The sequence below is a fragment of the Acinonyx jubatus genome, chromosome A3, assembly GCF_027475565.1.
Source record: "Acinonyx jubatus isolate Ajub_Pintada_27869175 chromosome A3, VMU_Ajub_asm_v1.0, whole genome shotgun sequence".
Classification (NCBI taxonomy): Eukaryota; Metazoa; Chordata; class Mammalia; order Carnivora; family Felidae; genus Acinonyx; species Acinonyx jubatus.
The window spans coordinates 131,559,775-131,583,419 of record NC_069388.1 but is presented as its reverse complement, the minus strand read 5'-3'; the positions used below and the strand labels follow the sequence as shown (position 1 = coordinate 131,583,419).

The following is a 23,645-nucleotide window of genomic DNA, read 5'->3' as shown; positions in this document are numbered from 1 at the left end:
ATAAAGACAGAAACAGAACCACACATACTGAAAGAAGTTGTAGCCTTTTAATGAACTAATCCTGGAAGTGAACTATATTCCAGTGGAATATATTGGAAGCGACGCTTCTAACATATTCTGTTAGCTGGAGCAGTAGTAATAGACCTGTCCAGGTTCAAGGGGAAAGGAACTAAACTCCATCCTTGATAGGTAGTGACAATACTGGAAACAGTGCTGTGACCATTTTTGGAAAACAAAAATTACCCCAGACTGAAATATAAAATTAAAGGAAGTCTCCAAAAGACACAGGTAGCAAGAGAGAATATCTAGACTTAAATCATCCGAGATGTCAATATTTAACCAGTAAGAGTTCCAGAAAGAAAGAAAAAATAGAGAGAGAGAAGAAGGAGGAGGAGGAGGAGGAGGAGGAGGAGGAGGAAGAGAAGAAGTTGTTATCTTCAAAACAATTCCACAGGATTTCCAAGAGTTAAAGAATATGAGTCCTTGGGGTACCTGGGCGGCTCATCAGGTTGGGCGATCGACTTTGGCTCAAGTCACGATCTCGCAGTGGGTGAGCTCGAGTCCTGTGTCAGGCTCTATGCTGACAGCTCGGAGCCTGGAGCCTGCTTCGGATTCTGTGTCTCCCTCTCTCGCTGCCCCTGCCCTGCTCATGGTCTGTCTGTCTCTCCCTCTTTCAAAAAGGAATAAACATTAAAAAAAAAATTAAAAAAAAAAAAGAATATGAGTCCTCAAACTGGAACAACTTACCAACAATCCACACTGAGATAATGTGAAATTTAAGAACATGAAGAAAAACAGAAAATCCTACAAATCTCCAAGGGAAAAAAAATCAGGTCAACTACACAGATAAGAGAACCAGACTAGCATCAGACTTTTCATCGGCAATACTGTATGCTGCAAAATAACAGCACAATGCCTTAGGGGTTATAAGGGAAAGTTATTTTCAACCTAAAGTTCTATGAAGATATTTTTAAATATATAAAGACTCAGAAAGCTGACTTCCCATGTACTCTTTCTTAGGAAGTCAATTGGAAATGTGCTTCAGCAAAATAAAAGTCTAAACCAAGAAAGATGGCACAGGATTAAAGAAATAATGAACCTGGCTCATCTATGTGGTCAGAAAAGCTGCAGAATGACAACTGTGCATCAGGCCAATAGAGCCATCAACCCAGATTGGAGGTGGAAAGTGGAAGGCTCCAGAAGACAATTATCCAAGGAAAGTAAAATAAATTCTCCAAGTGTAGATGTTATTCCTAAGGATTTGGAATTCAAAATTTAAGTCAGCAACACTCTTTCCAAATTTGCACAATGGGCAAGTATTCTTAATTTTAATAATAAAAAAATTATACAAAAATTTTCTTAAATCACCAATGTAAAGGACAGAAAGCTACTAAGAAAAAAAGGCTTTTAATTTTTAACTTTAAATTGACTTCCCCTGCCTAAAACTAAGTCTTTGAAAGTATTTTTTTCTCCCAAAAGTGAAATAATGACCATTAAAATCTTACGCTCCCCAACCCGCAAAGTCATTTTCTGTTTAGCTGCCAATGAAAATTTCCAGTGTTTAATGGTTCCATCCTGTGTCCTAGAAGAAGCAATTTACAAAACATACATAGTTCTAAAAAAAAGTGAGATTTTATTGCTTTCTAGCTGGTACATCCACACAAAAACCATTTCCATCATATGTTTACGCTCATTTTAGAAGTAACCACCTGTCAAAAGCACTTATGTGTCCACGTGCACACGGAAGGGAGAACCACTCAGTACAACCGTCCTTGGATCCGAGTTCTCCAGCCCCACTGCGCACCAGCTGGGAGGGCCCGGAGGCATATGGACGGTGGACAGCTGCACCAACACACCCTGACACAAGTGAGCTTTGTGGTGCTGTTGGGAGGAGCGAGGGGGAGACCTGAGAAGAACGAGCCTATCTCAACACAGAACGCACGCTCCCTAAGGGGAAGAAGCCATTTCACACAATTTGCTCATATTCTGAAAGGATGATCAGTGGTAACTGCCGTTTGTTGGGCAGCTACAATGTACTGAGGCGTCTCATAGCCTCTGTTACGGGAATAATAACCTCAGTAACCTGGAAAACAGTTATGAATAACCACATTTTAAAAATGAGGAAACGGAAGCTCAGAAAATGCAAGTAATGTGCCAAAGTCCGAGAGCAGGGGAGCCAGATTTGAAACTGGGGCCGAAAGGAAAGATCACCCTCAGTCCACTCCCCCCCCAAATTTGCATATGGCTAATTTACAACAGTTTGGGGAAAGAATGATGAAAAACCATCAACATTTTCCGACATACAAATGCTAATTCTGGACTATGAGATTTAAACTGCCAGTATTATAGGCCTTGTGACCCAGGCCCCCCCCCCCCCCCACCCAGTAAAGCAGGAGGATCTCTGGGCTGGCATCCCTTTCCCATGGCCATCAGGATCTCAAGGCCACACCTGATTTTGAGGCTCCATCTTGACTGTCTGCCAGATGACATTTTAGTGTGCAAGTGACATCACGACTGGAAAAGACCGGAAGGGAAGCTCCAGGGTGAACGAGGATTGCCTCTGCCCGAGTTATAATAAGTAATATTCTCCACACTGGAAGGGGGTGCCAACATCATTACAACTTTTGCCTTGTCACCACGCACATTCAGAACAATACGTGACAAGGTTGACGGGGTGCAGAAACTGTTAAAATAGAAGCAACGCTGAGGACAACAGTGAGTTTAGAGATTCAAGGCAGAGAAGACAGATGAGATTGACGACTATCTATTAATGATTCCTGCCACTGACCAGAACTTACTGTCTTCTTAAATTTTATCACCATATATACATTTTTCCACACAGTATTTACTGACTGTTCACGTGAATGACATATACCCAAAAAGACTTCACTGTATTTTTTCAGTGTTAACTTCTCCTACTTTGTCTTTACTTTTTAATTAGAAATCATATTCTAATATTAATATTTATCCATCACTCTGCAGGAACTTAACTTCTTTACCACTACCTATCGGTGAGAAGAAAAGAAACACTGTAAAGCCTAGGTAAGATGAAAGATTCAGGGTCTGTGTTATTTCACTTAGCTAGGTTCTTTGGTGAAATGGAAATTGTTTTAACTACTATTGTTAAAACATATATCTATCTATCTATCTCCACTTTCCTTTCTTGGTGTTTTCTTTTTCCTCTCTCCTCCTTGGTTTAAAAAGAATTTAAAGCAGATTCCTTTTTTTCTGACTCCAAAACCCATGGGCTTTCACTATGCCACTGTTCTCAAATCAGTATCTAGTCACTGACTGCTACAAACCAACACGAACTCGTCTAGCACTGGAGATTCAAGAGGTAATGAACAGTTAGTTCTTCCACCAGGAGCTTACAATCTAGTCTAGTAAATAAACAGAAAAAAGAAAAGAAAAGAAAAGAAAACAAGATTACAGTCCAGTATGATAACTGCCATGAGTCATGATATACACAGGTGCTGGAACAATAATAATGGCTAAAAGTTACTCAGCACTTACTATGTTCCAAAGTCTACACAGAGAAAAGATCGGACAAAAGTCCTCACCATAGGATCGCCTGGGTGGCTGTTGGTTAAGCATCCAACTTGGGCTCAGGTCATGATCTCACAGCTTGTGAGTTCAAGCCCCGCGTTGGGCTCTGTGCTGACAGCTCAGAGCCTGGAGCCTGCTTCAGATTCTGTGTCTCCCTCTCTCTCTGCCCCTCCTCTGCTCGCCCTCTGTCTCTCTCTGTCTCTGTCTCTCTCTCTCTCAAAAATAAATAAAAACATTAAAAAAAAAAGTCTTCACCACAATACATCCTACTTGTTAGGGGGACCCTCAGTTCCCTGGGTGCCCTGTTTCTCCTAGTAATGCTCTGGCCCCACTCCCCCTACTCCTTCCCATTGGGGGAGGAGTGATTTCACTCAACCTTCTGGGCTGAAAGCCAGCCTACAACCTGCTTCACTCTGTGGGAAGTTTACTGGGGTGCAGTGTTTCTTCTGGGGGAAACCTGTAGGCTCCTGGCTCTGCCTGCGTTGGGGGAGTTGAGTCGACCCCCAAGCAGCAGGGCTCTGGGAACTCCACATGGTGGCATGTCTAAGTCAAGGCCTCCAATCCAGCTTCCGCAGAAGGGCTGACAATCCAGCCCACTTTGGTCTGACTCTTGTATCTCTCTCTCTCTCTCTCTCTCTCTCTCTCTGTCTCTTGGCCAGGTCTAAATTTGGCAGGAGGGGTTATTAGTGACTAAATCCTCAAACTCCAACACTACCATTATCTTTTTGACATACAAGGGAACCAAGACTTGTCCCACCTAGAGGTTAAAGGACTAGTGGCAAGTTTCCCACCTAAAAAGCAGCACTGTCCCCATTTTACACCACTGCCTCTTAGCAAGAAAAAAAAATTCATTTCTGAACTGGTGATGCATTACTCTTAAGGGAGAATGACAAAAAGGAAGTAGAAGTTAAGGCTAAGAAAGGTCATCTGTTCTATCGTTTGCTGCTGATAAATTATATTCAGTTAGCTTTAGGAAACAAAATCTAAAAAATACATATAATTATCAGGTTCACAGTTCATTATTACAACAGACAAATATTTACTGAGCACCTGCTACGTATGTGCCAGGCCCTGTCCCAGGCACTAGTGAAAAAACAAAACAAAACAAAATGTCTGCTCTCATGGATGTTACATAGTGAGAAAAACAGACAATAAAGAAATGAATATATAATGTCAAAATGTATCAAATATATTTTTAAAAGTGAGACAGAAGAAAATGTCAGGAGGTTTTATTTTCAGATGGGGAGATCGGAGAAGGCCTCCTTTAGAAGGCCTTGAGCAGAAAGCTACTTTAAGTAGAGAGTAAGCCATAGAGACATCTCGAGCACGAATATGAGGTGCAAAGGCCCTGAGGCGGGAACATGCCTCAAGTAGTCAAAGAACTATGAGAAGGCCAGTGTAGATGAAATAGGAGAAAAAAAAAATCATAGGAAATGGGGCTAGAGAGGCTGGTGGGGCCCAATCATGGCAGGAGTTGGGATGCTAGTCTCAGGCAGAAGAGAAGTCCCTGTGGGGCTCTGAGCAGGGATAGGACCTATGACTTGCACTAAATGTCTATCTTCAAATGTTATCCTCCTTTACATTTCCTATGGTAATATGACAATTTTTCGTTTGTCCTTCATGTACGGGTAGAGAATCAAGGAAGAGTGGTCCCTCTTATTCTCAGAAACATGAGGCAGGACTCACTAAAAGAAGCACGAAGGAAAACTGAAAGTGTCTGCTCAATTAACCATGACACCTCATTAGAGGTGGCTCAGGATGACAGGTGAGCACAAGGCAGGAAGATATCCAGCCTCCAGCGCCCCTCACCCATACCATCCAAGCCACAAGTGGTATGGTTCCAAATGTTGGAACATTATATAGGTCTTGGAAAGCAATTTAATAAAATTGGAAATGACTCTCCAAATGATAAGTAAACATAAAAGGTTACAAAAATTTAACAGCCCAGAATGCACCCAACTTTATTTAAATACATACATATATGTGTACACACACAACACATACATGAGTTAGCAAAAGTAGTCTGAGTTGAAAAATAAGGGGTGATATTTTAATTTTCATCTTTATACTCTGTATTCTATAAATTTTACACAGCGAATTACGTGTTACATTTTAAATCAGATAGACAACACACAAACTAAATTCAGTTCCCTGTTAGAGAACATAATACGTCATCGGTAAAAATACAAATGAAATAAAAAATGCGCAAATGTCAAACATATTTACAGGTAATATAAGAAGCAGCAGCTCCCAAAGAGCAAAAGGAATTTGAGATGCCTTATTTCACCCACTTTTCAAGTTACAGATGAACTGAAGTGTGGTTCTGCCCTGTCATCCAGCCCAAAGCCACTGTTCTGCTTTGGTTTGGGTCTTGGCCTGTTAAAGGTCAAAAGGCCTGATGCCTATTTCCTGGTCATTTCTCGCAACCCTGAACTTCCCACTTACCTCAATTTCGTCTCGAGAGAGCCTAACCCATCATTATTTCCGACGAGCAAAGTCGCACCAATTATACAAAGAGAGTATGTCGTTCACGTTTATTCTTCACGACCATTAACCTTCCAATATATAGACAAGCATTGTGCGTTAACCTCGGAGAAATTCACCCTATAGGATTTATACATTACTATTCTATCACGTAAAATAGAAGTACAGGTTTCTTATCGCAAGAGTAAAGTGCTGTTGTAATGAATGAGTATGAAAACTATTAGCTATCTGGTTCCATTTAAGTCATGAAAAATGACCTTTTTTTTTTTTAATGAAAATGCTCTATTTGGGAATTCTACACATCTTGTGAGGATGAGTTAAAACCAGAATAATCAGCTTTGCCATCTCAATTTCACAAGCAGATAAAACTCGAAACTCACACATAGTAATAACCACAATGAATCATACATACACAATAAAAGTATATCAGGACTATGAAAAAAAGGGAGGCGTGAAAAAGAACTGGGGTATCCAAAACATGTTTTGTTCTCACTAATGAAACCTGAAGTCAACAGTCTTCATAAGAATGTTTAGGAAAAGAATTCCTATTGTTTTGAATCCACAGACGGAAACAAGTGTTTGCAGAAATAATTAGAAGACACTGTCAATCATTTTCAGGAATTGAAGACAAATTCTTGAGATTTGCCTGGATAATATTCAGCTTTGACCCAATGTTGATTTTAACCATTCAGCCGTTAGACATTTGACCAAAAATGTGATCTGACTGACCCCCATTTAAACACAATCTTAGATGACACATCTCCAGCATTTCATCCATGTTCTTCAGGTACACTCTTTTTTTCACACCTGAATACACAGTTGGCCAGCTGTGTACAATGAGTCTGCTGAGTCTAAACAAGTGACATTCGGGGCATGCCCAGTGGTTTCTATCATTGTCTCAAAAGTATCACTTATGCGAACATGCTCCATTGCTCAATCAGTAATTTTTCTTAATTTTTAAAAATATTTTATTTATTTTTGAGAGAGAGCCAAGACAGTGCGTGAGCAGTGGAGGGGCAGAGAGAGAGGGAGACAGAGAATCCGAAGCAGGATCCAGGCTCCGAGCTATCAGCAAAGAGCCAGACATGGGACTCGAACTCACAAACCGCGAGATCATGACCACAGCCAAAGTCGGATGCTTAACCGACTGAGCCACCCGGGGGCCCCAATCAGTAATTTTTTTTCTTTTTTTAGTATGTATTAGTAAATAATAGAGGCAAAAAGCAGAAAATCTTCAAACAAGTATACCCTAAAAAGGGCACCACTGGAAAATGTGGAACTTCCAGATGTGTGGCATCCATCCCAGGAGAGCTAGAAGTGTTCACACATAAACCCATGAATTCCACAGAAGATTTAGGGGTACTGATACCTAACTTACTGAAGCGTAGTTGTTCACAAGCCAACCATGTAAAGAATGAATGGAATGTCCCCAACGACCTAAAAGGTGACCATGAAGGAATGGGCTTCTTCAGAGCATTTCTAAATTATTTCAGAAAGTTGGTGGGCCCCAGGATGACAAACTCTCTCACAACTACACTTATCCAGAAATGGAACTCACTGCCCAAATAAAGGGAGCAAACTCTCCATCCAGAAGCTTTAGAAGAGTAGAAGCCGGAGGGCCGCTCACCAGAGACTTCCCAGCGAAGATCCGATTTCACACGAGCAGCGCTCACCAAAGGTGCAACAGAGGCGACCGTTCATGGGGTGCCTGCTCTGTGGTACAGGGAGAGCGAGGCTCAAGCGACTCACGTGGCCTGTGACGCTTCATGGCAGAACCACAGCTTGACTCCAGGCTGACTGCTGCACCTATGATCTGAACCACTGGAATCTTGATGCACGAAGCATGTTTGCTTTTTAAATAGCTACGCCATCAGACCCTGCCCGTCTACTCTAATCTCTGCCATCCGAGGCCTCGCACCAAAGCCCGGCCAGCATTTACTGAAGGACTCGGTCGGCCCTGCTTCCCTTTGCGAAGTTTCCTCGACCGCAGGCTGCACAGCCTCCCTGGGATGCCAGAAAAATTCATCCTTCAAGATTCTGTCTCAAACGTTACCTTGCATGACCAATCCAACCCCAAGTTACGGCTGTTTTTCCCTGGATGATTCCAGACTGTGACGGAGCCTGTCCTGTTCTCCAGCAGTAAGAGAACCGTAACTGGACAGGGCTGCCCACGGAGGCACTACTTACCAGCCCCCATCCGCACCCCCAACCAGCTCCTTGCTGTGTGACCTGTGGCCACGTGACGAAGCTCCAGCAGAAGGAATGTGAGTCACAGTGATATGTATGTGCCACTCGGGGCCAACAACTGCCACCGCAGGGGTTCTTTCTCCTTTTCTGCTGGAAAGACTGGAGGACTGGAACCTTCCAAGTTCTCAAAGTATGGTCGCCAGGGCCGCGGCAGGAACATCACCTGTGAACCCACTACACGTGCAAACTATCAGGCCCCAACCCAGACCTCCTGGATGAGAAACCCTGCCCACAGGGCCCAGCAGTCTGGGCCTTTCTTCAACAAGCACAGCAGGGGATTCCCAGGTGACCTCAAGCTGATGGACCACCGTCCCGGGCGAACTAGCCTCAACCCGGCTGACGATGGGGCGCCAGGAGCAGAACAATGTGTTGAAAGGAACACAGGTCTTTGTACGACCAGGTGGTGCACAGGTCTCCCCCAGTCCGGACCAGCTGCATCGAAACTGCTTCCTGAGGAAAACAAACCACTATCTTTAAGTCACTGACTTCTTGTTGGGATTCTCTGCTGGAGCAGCCTTTTCTGAGCTAATTCCAACATCTCTCCTCCGACACTCACTTGCATGCTGTAAATATTTGTCCGTCTTTCTCTCGCTGCTACACGAGAAGCTCAGGAGCCAGAACCCTTCTGTCCCATCTTCCCATCCAGGACCCGATAACCCCCCGGCCCATACATACCGCCTATTCAGCACACCGTGCTGTGTACCTACCTCTGTACTACCTGTCCTACCAAAACGGTGATTCCTAACATCTCAAGTGATACCATAACCCAGCTTTCATAAAACCCAACTTTTATAAGAATGTTCTAGGGGTTCCTGGGTAGCTCAGTCGGCTGGGCACCCAACTCTTGATTTCGGCTCGGGTCGTGGTCTCGCGATCTGGGAGCCTGAGCCCCGCGTCAGACTCACAGTGCGGAGCCCGCTTGGGATTCTCTCTCTCTCTCCCCTGCGCTCCTCTCTCCCCGTCAAAGTAAAATAAACTTAAAAAATGATTTATTAAAAAGAAAATGTTCTGAAAGTACGAACATTCACTGCAGACTACAATCCTGCAACTATCTCCAAATTTCCACAATCATTCTCAGAACGATGCCAATTTGTCAAAGGTTTGTCTTCTACAAGCCGACTACTTAGTTGACTTCATTCCCAGTTTCAGAGATAGCTCTGGATTTTGGTCACGGTCCACCTGCCCGGGATAGGACTTACAGTAATAGGCAACACATGTGACTTTCCTTGGCTGCGCCTGACCCTGCTGCACTCTGCTGTCCAACAGGGACGGTTAATTCACTTGCTAACCCATGTCACCAACCTGGCCAAGGCACACTGACCTATAGGGCCTTTCTTCAATTTACAAGAGCTAAAACCTCAATATCATACATTTACCAAATCTAGAATTAGGGACAAAAGAGGGAAATGAAGTTTAATAGTTTCATTATTTTCCAGAGGTCCTTGCTTTCAATCAAATCAATACAGAAAGGAAAATAATCCAAGACCAGCCTTGGGCACTATTCCAATTTATTTTGTCTGCTGAAACGGTCCCAACATCCTCTTGTCTTTAATATTCTGGGGACTTTTTTTTTTTTTAAATCGACTCAAGTGTTGGCTACCAAAGTTACTTGATAAATTACTTCATAGTCCTATGTGGTAAACTCTGAGTCTGTGCCAAACACCTTCTTGGGGCAGCGTATTTCTCCATTAATTTCTATTTCCTATACTTACAAAAGAAACCTCTTTAGAATGGAATCCTTCCAATCCATATCGGAAATTGTAACAAATACGCAGCTTTACGATATCCACAATTCTCTTCAATTTTAACCAGTTTATTAGAATTTCCATTCAAATCTAGCAGAAGGCTGAGGCTCACCGTCAAGATGCCAAACATACTAAGACTTTACTATGTGACTTTAAAAATACTCTACAAGAGCAAAAGGAAAAGACACACTAGGCTGACACTACAGGGAAGGTACAGAAGCCAGCTCAGGTGGGAGCATCATCTTGGACTAAGAACCCCTGAACCACCTCCGAAGACACAAAGCACTAGTAAGGGTAGCTTCACCCTGCCCTCCACCTTCATCAGCTCGGCTCTACTCAGACACCAAAAGTCTTCGTCATTTCTATTCTTGGTAAGTAGCTAACATGAGCAGCTGCGCTGGTCCTGGTATTAGAAACGGCACGCTAACACTCACAGTGAAGCTTACTGTAGAGTAAGCTTCAACTCCAAAGCCTAAACAGTTATGGCAAGACAGAATACTCTGGCCAAAATTCAATGTACACTCTAAAAAAAACACTAAAAACCTGATAGGGGCTTATAAAGCAATCAAGCCCTTTCCAAGTATTACTTTATTCTCTACTAGCTAGATCTTTTTTTTAAAATGTCGCACCCCATAAAACAGCCTTGACAACTTAGATCAACTAATAATTGTAATGCTGGATCTGCAAAAAGGAATGAAACGATGGTAATGTGAGATTCCAACGTTCCCACCAAAAAGGGATATTAACTTTCAAGATTATTTCCAAAGATGTGACCCACTCCAAAGGAAAGGAACTAGTCAGGTGAAATTTAATTTGAAATTCTGTCGGCAGATTTAAGGATGAAGTCACCAAGCGATGAATATAAGAATTCCATCTCCAACTACTGCACGGCAGGCTTTGCAAGCCTTCTCTACCGCTGACTGCCTGCTACAGTTATTATCTGGTCTGGTATAGTTATTACACTATGCCAGGGCAATATACTTCAGAGTGGACTGACCACCATCAACTATAATAGAAACTGCTACCTACTTCTTAACGGCCAATAAGCTAAATCTGTCCTACATGTGTTGCTCGAGCTCAAAAAAAAGAAAACTTCAGAAAATTTTAGCCAAAATTAAAACAATCATATTTTCACAAACAATCCAGCATTCCAGCTGCCCTTGAGAAATCAGCTTTGGGAGGGCGCCTGGGTGGCTCAGTCGGTTAAGCATCCACCTTTGGCTCAGGTCATGATCTCACGGTTCATGGGTTCAAGCCCCACATGGGGCTCTGTGCTGACAGCTCAGAGCCTGGAGCCTGCTTTGGATTTTGTGTCTCCCTCTCTCTCTGCCCCTCCCCTGCTCAAGCTCTCTCTCTCTCTCTCAAAAAACAAATAAGTATTTTTTAAAAATTAAAAGAAAAAGAAAAATCAGCTTCGGTAACCATCAGCAAAAGTGAGTGAGGGCTTTCCTTTTAGACTGGGCATAGGCTTTCCAGATGGCCAGGCTGTCCATGCCTCAGAAGATGGCTGAGTCTACATTTACATTTATTTACCTTCCTTGCCTCATGCCCTCTAGACATCTGAATTTGGAAATACGCTGGCATTGCTATTTCACCTAACCCGTGACCTGATCAGCTGTACGGTGACCTGGTCAGCTGAACGGCACCTTCCAATAAACAAAAACTCCCAGGGGTTTACTCGTAAACCTGAATGCTGCTCTCAGACAATTCTCCTTTTATACAATCAATTTCTAGAACTTCACCGAAGGTCTTTACACTTATCTTTGAAGTTTAATACTGTTAAATTAGATGCATTCAATTCAGTCACTATTTATTGAGCACCCACAAGACGAGTGGTTTTGAAACTAGTGGTTTTGCAAAAAGGCAAAGCCTCTCTCCATTCACTTTTAACAAGTATCACCTAAATGTCTTTCATGTGCACAGATCTACCTAAAATTTAGTGTCAAAAAAGAAAAGGATTCAGAGGTTTTTGTTTGTATAAGCAGGGAGCTCTTTATTTTATTTTAATATGCATGTAGCTGAGTAACTTAAATATGTCCAAAATTAGATATTATCTGTAAGCCTGACCTTCCATAAACACCTAGTTTGGCACAGAAACCCTCTAAAAACTAAGAAAGCTTCTAAGGGATTACGGATTAGCACAAAAAGTATGTTACATTTTTGTCCACTGCCTAGACAGGAGCAAGGCAAGCTGGTCAGAGGCCTGGGCCTTCACAGAAGAGTGAGGTCTCCCTGGTTGGCAGCTGGGGGGGGGGTCCCCTTGGCCTCCTCTCTCCACAAGGACACTGGCTGCCCAGAAAGGAGCCAGTGATGACACCTGCTGCTGGCAGAAAGCCAGGCTTCCTGGGATTGGCTTGGGGGAGGTGGGGGAATATCCCAAAGGAGCCTTCTGGAGGGCCCAAATGAAAGGGGAGAGGGCGTGGCACCACAAGCTGCGGCCCTTTGTTCTTTGTGAATAAAGACAATTATGCACTTGGAAGGCTTCGCTTTTCTGAATCTCTTGATAACAATGCTGATAAAGCTTCTCTTTTCAATCACCCCTAATCACCCCTCATCACCAGACACTGTAATCATTTAGCTGAGAATACTGGGACCTCTCCTGGTTATCTTCATTTCCCTTTGAATAATCATCACAGTCCTCCAAAATTCTTGGGTGCTTTGCTAGTCTCCGTTTAAGTCACCATCTAGAAGAAAATAAAAGTTGGCCCAAAGGGTTGATGTAGCTTCCTTCTGACCTCCTAGCTTCCTTCTGAAATGCTGTGCAGTCTTTGGTCAGCCTCACAACACAGGCCCATGACGTTCAAGGCTATGCACCTGCTAAGAGGCACCACGGACCGGCAGGAGACCAAATCCCAGGGGGACCTGAACCCAATATGGGGAGCTTACCCAGCTGGGCTGCAAACACAAGAAAGCACCTCATCCACTGAGGTCACCACTGATCTCCAGGTCCCATGATCTGCCCTGTAGCTGAGGAGGGTGTGAGTGACAAGGACAGAGTGAAAAAGTGAAGTGGCCGCAGGACAAAGAGCCCTGAGAACCGGGGCACAACTGCACAGGCCCTCTGCCCGCTCACTCAGCATCGGGCCTGTGTGACCCCCTCAGCCAGGACCCTCCACCCCCGCCTGGTCAGCTGCTCCTACTCGTGGCTGTTCTGAAACAGTCCTAAAACCACAGCATTAGCCTGCAGCCGCTTTCTGCGTTGTATCCCGCACGTCTAGCGCACGGTCAGGTGTACGATGGGCACTCAGACACTTGCAAAGAGCGTGGCTGAAAACGCACTGAGGGACAGACGGACCAGCCTCAGGGATGGGCTGAACCCCCGCACAACACCGCATCCTCCACAAGCCCTGGGAAAGGACCTCGGCAGTCATTCACACCCAGCCCGAGCTGCCCTTTCTCAAGGCCAACCACACCCCCTGGGGCGGCCCCCCACCCCACCCCATCTGACAGACCAGGACACTGCTGCTTACAAAAGATCAGAGAATGCTAAAACCACAGCAGCTAATAAATGACGATCGTTGGTGCCAATCTGTGCTTTTCACCACACCAGTTCCGCTTCCTCCAAGCAGTGTCTAAGCCAACGCTGGTCCTCAGCATGAAGGACAAGAGCAGGAGTAAGAGGAGGCCACTATTCCTTTTTTGTTGTTAATTTTTTTTAATGTCTATTTATTTCTGAGAGAGAGTAAGAGTGTGAGCGGGGGAGGGGCAGAGAGGGAAGGAAACACAGAATCCGAAGCAGGCTCCAGGCTCGGAGCTGTCAGCACAGAGCCCAATGCGGGGTTCGAACCCACAAACCACGAAATCATGACCTGAGCCAAAGTTGGATGCTTAACCGACTGTGCCGCCCGAGGCCCCTATTCTAACTCCCAGCAGGGAGAGTTGTAAAATAAGCAGATAAAATAATTTTTTTTAAAAAGTGCTGCAGGTGCTATCAGAGCGAGTTAAAGCAGGAGGGGGCATGAGGCAGTTGCCTGGGACGCCCTCATCAACAAGGGGGGGGGCAGATCACCCGGAAACCAAAGGTGGATTCTCCTACCACTGCTTTCTAGAGTTGGAAGGATACTCACATTTGAGAAGCAGCCAGTGGAAAGGGGAAAGACCCCACGAAGCACCCATCAAGTCCTTGCTAAGAAAGATCTGGGTAAGAATGGGCTTTTGCTCTGAAGACAGGGAGGGGCGAGTGGGAGTCCAGAGCCTAGGAGAGAGGTTGAGCGGGCCCACTTCAGGCAGAGGAAACAGCTTAATCAAAGGCAGGGAGTTAGAAGACAGGAGAAAGCACGGAGGCAGGGAGCGGGGCAGTCTTAGTCACTGAGTACAAAGTACTTGTAGCAGCAGCAGACAAGGATTTAAATTCCAAATCTAAATGCGTGGCCTTTGGCAATATACTGCTCCGGTCTGGGGGTGGGGTGGGGGTGGGGGGCTCTGAATAATAAAAAAGGAGCTGGCATCACAACACAGAGATTCTAAGCCTACCCTTCAGGGGCCAATGGTTCGCAAAGGTAAGCAGATGGTAGGAACCAGGGCGAGCAACGCCTCTCACAGGAAGGCCTCCCATTCAGGGAAGACCCCGCCCCGCGTTCAGACTCCTCACACCGTCTACACCAGAAGTTACACACAGTCACTGGGCATAAATGACAGGACTGAAAGGACACGTGTACATCAGTCAACAAAACACTTGTTCCATTTCAGGGCCATGCCTTCTAGAGTACGTTACGAATTTTATTTCTCCAAATCTTCTGATCATATTGCCAACAGCACCATTACACTGCATTCTATTTCGAGCTTACGTGTTAAAGGATTAAACACAAACATGTAAAAAGTACATCATAGGGTGCCTGGGTGGCTCAGTTGGTTAAGCGTCCGACTCTTGGTTTCGGCTCAGGTCATGAGCTCACAGGTTCGTGGGATCGAGGCCCACGTCAGACTCTGCACGGGCAGCACAGAGCCTACTTGGGATCATCTCTCTGCCTCTCTCTCAGCCCTTCCCCAACTCGTGCTGTCTCTGTCTCTTTCAAAATAAATAAATAAACTTTAAAAAGTAAAAAATACGTCACATTTTTATAGTCCTTTAGTAATATGGAGAGCCTTAAAAAGCTCTTTCACTCTGATGGTGGTTAGGGTAGGAGACTGGTCACAAACACAGGTTCCCTGGCCCTCATTCAGGAGGTCTGGGGACACACTGAAAATATCTATTTTTAACAACAAACCCAAGTGACTTTTGATACAAGTGGCCTCAGAGCCACACTTTCAAAAGCACTGCACAGGCAAGCGTGGACGCTGTGAGGAGTTAGGCAGGGAAATAACGGGGCATTTCTCGAAGTCTGCCGCTGGATGTGGCTGTTAGTGTTGGAGGCAGAAGCCTGATGGCAATGGTTGTAAGAGCGAATAGGAATTGGGAAAATGGAAGCACCAAGCATCAACTATTCTTTCAAAACGTGCAACTGAGAAGAGACAGAATGACAATGTGCAGTATGGGGTGTGCCCAAAGGTTTTTACTTGTAGAGAAACGAGTAATACCACACAGGGCTTATTAGTAACCATATTGTTCTGGATATTTAAATGCCGTCCAGGTCCACCTGTGCCCCCGAAGCATCAACTTGCCCTGTGGAGGAGACAGCGGCAGGAGATGGGAGGATGAGAAGGACGTAGAGGTATTCGTCCCTCCCAAACCCCTCCCTCAAGCTCACCGCCGCAGGGAGCAGCCCCTAGGGCTCCCCCCTTGGGGTTTTCTCCTTCCTCCCCCTGGCCTCTCTAGCCCTAGCGGAGCTGGTACTGGGGGACTGTCCCATTCCTTGCTGATTTCCCTAAACCTGCACTGATCTTAGTAAATAGTTCTTAAAGGTCTCCCCGGTTACCTAGTTCAATCTGGCTCCCAGCAGACCCTGACTGATGCACAGATCACTAAGCAGAGTAAGTGCCAGAACAGCACCGAACCCAAAACGCTTTTGTGGTTCGAGTAAGGAATCAGTCACAGTGAGATGGGATTCAGAAACAGACTGACACGCACGGTGTACTGGACGCAGAATTGGAAGAACGGTCAGGATGTTGGCAGCAGAGGAAGAAGAAGGGGCAAGTCATTAGCACCGGTTCATCCCTCCTGAATCCCGATTCTACCTTTTCACACATTAGCTACCCCTCCCTCTTTTCCACACTCTATGCATTGACCAAAGCATGACTTCAGGCTTCGCCCGTGTCATTCATAAAATCTTTAAGGGATCTCTTCTGAGGACTGTGTTTATTTTATTTTAAAATGAAATAAAATTGTGTGTGTTTTCTTTTGAAGAAATCTTGTCAAGTTCTAGCACTGGGGAATCCAAGAACTCTTGAAGCATTAAGAAGCAGAAAATCCACTTCTGATTCCAAACTCCAAACTGGATTTTAATCCTAATTTAATCACTGTGTGGGCATATGACTGAACCTGAACCTCCTATTTCCCTTCCTGAAAAAGAAGTCCTAAAGATTAAAAATGGAATACATATGAACAGATGTTAACTTACATGCACTCCATAGTTTGTGGAGGAAAAGCGTATCAAACATGTGCTGGGAGCCAGGCACTTTACCCAGACTACGTGTTTTCATCTTCACCAACATCTACAAATAGGTTATTATTTATTTTACATTTTACAGCTGAAGAGACTGGGGCTTAAAGAAAAAGACGGTAATTTGCCAAGCAGCACAGGGCTGGCAGAGTCTGGCTGCAGACCCAGTCGTGCCTGTTCCGCTTTCCACCACACTATGACTTCCTACAGACCGAGGGACAGAAAACCGGGAAACCAGTGTGAACTGCAATTGTCAGGGCGTGTGGCATTTTGCTTAGCTGCCTCAGATTAAACAGAAAGGCAACTTCGAGTCTTACTGTTAAAAACTTCTTCAAAACGTATTAGTCCCTTCTCCTCCCTTGAGTTTTTATTTATATTCCCTCCAACTCTGGCCAAAAAGAATTTGGGGCAGCTTCCTCAGTTAATGAAACAAACACAGGATCATGGAATTTTGAAACTAAGCACAACACACATTTTACACAGAAGGAAACTCATTTATGTAAAGTGACATATCTAAAATTAGTTAACTGACAGGGCCTAAAATACAGATTCAAGATTCCTAGTCCCATATGCCTTCCTTATTAAAAGGAATCTTCCACGGCAGATTGTCTCAGGATTTTCTGGGTTCTCGTGATGAAGACTGATGCTCATTACGGGTGTAAAAGTAGACAGGACAGACAAATGAGTTAAATATTTATGTCCTAAACCTAAAGCATTCAAATGGCGGCTTTAAAATAAAATTAATCCTTGCTTTGCTTGTTTCACTGCCACTCACCTTCTTCCCCTTAAAAATCATGTTCTTAAAAAGGCTCGGCACTGAAAACTCTGCTGATTTCTTCATCTATAAAATGGGGTTCACCATAGCACAGAACCCTAGGAGGATGAAGTAAGTCAATGTTTTAAACTACTCTTTCCCTGAACACATTCCTTCATTTCATTGGTTGCCTACATCGTACAGGGCGAGAATATACAGAAAAGGTCAATCACCAAACCAACCGACCCCAAAGGAAACAGGATTTTATAAGCCTCCACACTTCTTTCTCTCTCTCTCTCTCTCTCTCTCTCTCTCTCTCTCTCTCTCTCTCACACACACACACACACACACACACACACACACACACACGGTTTTCCCCTATTCCAACCACTACCACCAGCCTCCAGTGTTTGGGAAGCTCTTTATCTCCATTCTCTCCTCCAAAAATCTACTGGCAATCCGTATCTACAACAGTGATGTTAAGGCTTTAAATTAAAATTGACCTTTTACTCAAATGCTTAATACCATATCTATATACACATAACACATATATAAAATATATACACATATCACATACATTGTATGTATACATACACCTAAAATACATCAGACCTTGAATCTCACCTGACTTCACAGGGTACTGAGAGGACAATTAAATAATACAACGCTGTGAAAAGAGGTCTGTAAACTGTAACGTGTTATCCACTGTAATTATTGCCTAACTTCGCAGGATTAGCTACAGACAGGTCATATGCCATTCCCCACCCATCCTTTTCTCCCTCCTTCCAAACCTTTCAAAATATCTTGAGCCTCCTTCTTGCCCTCTCCCCCTCCCCCCCCAAACAGTTTAGTCCATCATCTCTGAAACACTAATCCTGTCCCCAAACAGGACTGTCTTGATGAGGCCAACTGGCTGCCAGGAAGGCCAACCTGGATACCACGTCGCTAGGGAAATTTACTCAAGTTTCACGGTATTGCAGCATCATGGGAAATAAGGACAGAAAATGGTAAAAGGGAAAGAAAAGAGAGTAAAGGGAGGGAGGAGAGAGAGGGCAAGAGAGCAGCCTCAGTCTAGTAACTCAGAGAGGTAAATCAGATGGAATAGAACATACATACGATGAGATTTACACTCTCTCTCTCTCTCTCTCTCTCTCTAAAAGGTTGATCTGGGACGTGTAATTATTCTCTCTTGCTTGTTACTCCTCACTTCGGGGTCTTAAAAATTCACCGCACCAGCAACTAATCCAGAACATAATTATATTCAACGACATCTGGTGCCTTCTCCACAGCACTTTTGGCCCTTGTCTCGGTACAGCTCTCTCCCTGCGTCCAAATCCTCCTCAAAACCCGCTCTCCGTCTATCCCCTTCTTGATAACCACCCAGTAAAGTCACCTGGAATGCAAGGCCTAGAAAGGTGAAACCCCACAGGCTTACAGCATCATTTACCCTCACTTCATAGCGGAGTTAGTATTTTCATTTAAATTTAAGGCACACTTGGGGTGCCTGGGTGGTTCAGGCGGTTGAGCATCTGGCTTCAGCTTGGGTCATGATCTCAGAGTTCGTGAGTTCGAGCCCCAAGTCGGGCTCTGTGCTGACAGCTCAGAGCCTGGAGCCTGCTTCAGAGTCTGTGTCTCCCTCTCTGCCCCTCCCCTACTTGCACTCTCTCTCTCTCTCTCTCTCGAAAATAAATAAGCATTAAAATTTTTTTTTTTAATTTAAGGCACACTAAACAAATACTATGGTTACCTCAAGGTCACTCTGCAATTCTCAGGAAAGATTAAACAGCCCAGGAGTCTAAGAAAAGATCTGTTCCTTTTCCTTGCCTGGTCTTACTACAAAATATTTCTCTTTTCTCTCTTAACTTTACCCTGCAATGCACATTTGTATATTCCATACAGGCCAGTATTTTCTATTGTTTCAAAAATTCTACACTCACTCTAGTACAAGAGATGAACTAGTTCTCTGGTCCTACGGTTCTGTTTTTCCTCTGACATTAAACAACTGCTTTTAGGGGCGCCTGAGTGGCTCAGTCAGTTAAGCGCCTGACTTCAGCTCAGGTCATGATCTCACAGTTCGTGGGTTCAAGCCCCATGTCCGGCTCTGTGCTGACAGCTCAGAACCTGGAGCCTGCTTTGGATTCTGTGTCTCCCTCTTGCTCTCTGCCCCTCCCCTGCTCGCACTCTGTCTCTCCCTGTCTCTCTCTCTCTTTCAAAAATAAATAAACATTAAAAAAAAACGACTGCTTTTATAATTTCCTAAATTTTCAAAACATTTTTAATTAGCACATACCAAATTAACAAACTAACAAGTTATATTTTTACACTTTTCATTTCCTGATTTGTCTTTTTCCTGTTGAATCACACTATTTGATTACAAGTAATTCTTAGGCTTCCTCTCAACTTGAACTCAATTATTTACATGTTACAAAAATTAATTTGTATTTCAAAATAATGATTAAATGACTCTTTATTCATCCAATTTACAGTAAGAGTTTGTAGTTATTCCAAGAGTTTTATCAGCAAAAAAGTTAATTCTTCACTGCTTCAAAGAAATAGTTCAATCATCACCATAAAAAGTTAAGACATGTATGGTTAGTAATCCAATCTTAAGATGTGCTTAGAAAAGAGGAAACAATTCAAAATACAAATGGCTGCAAAAATTCAGAGCAGTCCCAAGAGAAGGAAGGTTGTCCAAGATAACAAATCAAAGAAGGAAAGCCAAAATCTCAAGTCCTGTCACCTTCCCTTGAGTTTCCTGCTTATTTCAGTACCGAAAAGAACTTGCTCTGGATTGCTGAGATGTTTAAATGATTTCATTAATATCAAATCACTTTAAAAAGTTGTTAAGCATTACATAAACGAAAAGAGGGGTGCCTGGGTGGCTCAGTTGGTTGAGCGTCCGGCTCTTGACTTCAACTGAGGTCACGATCTCACACTTCGTGGGTTGGAGCCCCACATCGGGGTCCATGCTGGCAGTGTGTAGCCTGCTTGGGATTCTCTCTCCCTCTCTCTCCGTCCCTCCCCTGCTCGTGTGCTCTGACTCCCTCTCTCTCTCTCTCAAAAATAAACAAACTTAAAACAAAAAAAAAGACACTAGCATAGGGGTGCCTGACTGGCTCAGCTGGTTAAGCTTCCAACTATGGATTTTAGCTCAGGTCACGATCTCACAGTTAGTGGGATCAAGCCCCGCAGGCTCCGTGCTGACAGCTGCTTGAGGCTGCTTGAAATTCTCTCTCCCTCTCTCTCTGCCCCTCCCCCGCTCGCATGAGTGCACAAAGGCTCTCTAATAAATAAATAAACATTTTTTAAAAATAAAAGGTATTAGCACAGGAAAAAAATATATTTCATCATGGTAAGCAGAGAAAGAAAGAATACACCTGTTCCCTAAAATTAACGAAAGGTTACATGGTGACAGATGGTAACTACACTTATCTGGTGAGCACTGTGTAATGTACAGAATTGTCCCATTACTGTGCTGTATACCTGAAACTAATATAATACTATAAATCGACTAAAATAAAATAAAAAAAGTTCGAGGCCTATCTCCCTTGCTCCTCATCATCAAAAAAAAAATCTTAAGCAGATACCCACCCTGCATTTGCCAATACCCTGGCAGCAACCTACTTAAGTCACGGGTGTAAAAACACTAAAAGGTCACACAGTGTAGTTCAGTTTGGAAAAGTGAGAATCCTCCACAGGGCTGAGAAGATTAAAAAAAAAAAACCCCAAACCCTAAGTTCTGATAAGTTTATTAATAAACAGAGGAAACTACTTTCTTATAGTACATGATTAATTTCACCGCTGGCACTTTATTAGCATGACCTACAACTGTTGCTCAAGATTTGTGGGGGAAAGGCATTTTACCAGGAACCAAAAATTATGACTGAAATAGAAGTAAGAGATTCAGATGTGAACACAGGTAGAATTTTTTATATAGTCGTACACACACCAGTCCTTAAATTAAAAAAAAAAAAAGAGAGAACAGTAAAGCACAAAGTAAGTTCATGTCCTAGTATCAGGCACAGGAGTGGTTTCCCATCTGGCTGCTATGAAACCCAGTCTGGATACAGAGGAATCCTGTCTTATAAATGAAATCCCTGATGACATCAAAGGACAGCAGCACTCTCAAGAAAACGGCAGTGAACCAGGATCCTTGTAAAGCCCAAACACTTCTAGATCACAGTACACCTGAAATAATTGTAAGCAAAATTTTCAGTTGATCTACTCTGGGGCTACAGCAATAATCTATCTCCGCCCTCCCCCCCTCCGCCCCACTTCCCCAACAATGACCCTAAATGTCACTATCCTAAATGTCACTCTGAGAAAATACTTCCAAACTTTTTCGGAATAAAAATGGCGCTGCTTTTCCCATCACACTACTGTTTATTTCTCAAAAACCCTTAGGCCTTTCACACAAGCTCAACTGGCCTCCTTTAAATACCTCCCTTCCCCAAACAGTGTCATATGGGGTTTTTTTTGTTTGTTTTGTTTTTTGTTTTGGAGGGGTGTGGGAGAGAGGGGTAGGGTGGCTTCTTCCAACCACAAGGTTGCAACTTTCTCAGCTAGAAATCCTGGGATTATTATCTGACTTTGACTTTTCTTCATAACCTCTGCCTTCCCCGCAAACTGTTGCCTCTCTGTTCAATAAGCCACACTTCAATGCAAACTGTCCCAAGGTGCAGGTCGCGGAGCCCTAAGCTGGCCACCCCCACGCCACGCTCGCGGGTCTAGTGCACTCTCCGCTGAGGTCCATGCATCCTGCTTCCCCGTGGGGGCATTCGGTGCCACGCGCGCAGGGCACAGACACCAAAGCACAGCCTTTCTACACCGTCTACACCCGTGCCCACACGCACTGCAAGTGGCTTCGGGACTCCGGATCGCCGAGTGCCCGGCGCACACACGACCCGGCTCGGGGCGCTGCTGTGGCGGGCAGCAGGGCCAAGCATGCACGCGCGCACGTCGGTGCCCGGAGCCCCCCCGGGCTGCACGGGCACGGCCGGGATGGGGGCTGGGTGGGCACGCCGGGGAGGGGCGGCTGGCGCGAGATGGCGTGCGGACAATAACAGGCGGGTCGCCCCCTCCCCTCAAGGGGCGGCCCCCGCCGCAGCCCGTGCCCGGGGTCCCGGCTCCCGCGCGGATGGCACACCGCCGGGGAGGGGGCGGCGAGGGCGCGACGCCAGCAGGGCCTCCTCGGGTACCTGGTCGATGGGCAGCTGCACGGCGTTGCTGAGGGGCTGCAGCAGGGTGGAGCCCGTGGTGCTGGTGGTGGCCATGGCCGGCCTGGCGCTCCGCCTGCCGCGCTCCGGCCGCCCGCGCCGCTCGCCCGCGCGCCGTGCCGGGCGACGCCGAGGATGGGGATGCAGCCGGCGCGCCTGCCCCCTGGCCGCCCGCGGTGTGAGCGGCGCGGGGCGGGGCCAGGGAGGGGCCGGGGGCGGTGACCGGCTCGGCCCTCCCCCGGTGCCCCCGCCCGCGCGCGCCCGCGTTCCCGCTCGCGCCCGCGCCCGCGCCCGCGCCCCCGGCCTCCCGCCCGCGTCCGCGCCCGCTCCCGCGCCCGCCCCGCCCCCTGACTTCCAGTAGCTTCCAGCGCCCCCTCCCCACCTTGCGCGCCCTCGCGCCAGACAGCCCCGCCGCCCAATCGCGGCGCGGCGCCTCGACGCCCGCAGCCAATCAGAGGGCGCTGGCCGCGCCGCGCCCCGCCCCCATCTCAGGCCTCGGTGAGGGGCCGAGGGGCGGTCGCGGCCGAGGGCCGTTCGCAGGCGGCCCTTCGCGGTGCGGACGTGGCGGGGTTTTGCCCCGTCACCCTTTTCGTCGTCCTTCCCGACAGTCGGCGGACAGCCACCCTTCGCTAGGAGGAGCCGTGGACAACAAAGGGGAACGGGGTGGCCGCCAGACAAAGGGAACGACGTGAGGGTCGTCGTTGAGCCAGGACTGGGGGAAGTTGGGGACAAAACCAGGAGGCTGGGAAGAGGAGGGCGACAAACCAAAAAAGTGACCTGGATAAGATGTCCCTTTGTCTTCAGGAGTGCGGTGGACAAGCCCAAACTTGAAGCCAGTTTAAGTTGTGTGTGCCCCTCAGTGACCCCCCCCCCACCCCCAGCCCGGGGCCCTCGAGGGGCAAGAGACCCCGGTGCAGCTGGACGCGCGACCCCGGGCTGGAGGCCGTTCTCACCTGAACTGCTTGCTCTTGGTGGCCAGCAGCTGTTCCCTGGGCATCTCTGCACCCCTCGGTCACCTCCCCCCAGTCCCCACTGCTGTTGCTTTTGCCGCACCATGTGTGTGGTGGTTTGTGTGTGATGCGTATATCGAATCTATTTGCCCAGACTTAGTGAA

At 45.8% G+C, this 23,645-nt stretch overlaps 1 protein-coding gene across 4 annotated transcripts in view; it reads right to left on the bottom strand.

Moving 5' to 3' along the window:
* MBOAT2 (membrane bound O-acyltransferase domain containing 2) overlaps positions 1–23,421 on the bottom strand; it is a 128,349-nt gene extending 104,928 nt beyond the window's left edge. Inside the window, exon 1 of one of the 4 annotated variants that reach the window (XM_053201264.1) lies at positions 23,309–23,421. Coding sequence is in view for 3 of the 4 variants with exons in the window: in XM_053201263.1 (XP_053057238.1) it covers positions 22,514–22,588 (75 nt within the window). In the remaining variant the exon portion in view is untranslated. Of the gene's footprint in view, positions 1–22,513; positions 22,732–23,308 lie in introns of those variants that run through there. The other 3 variants (XM_053201263.1, XM_053201262.1, XM_027077835.2) reach the window with 3 other exon arrangements.
* Positions 23,422–23,645: the final 224 nt, after the last annotated feature.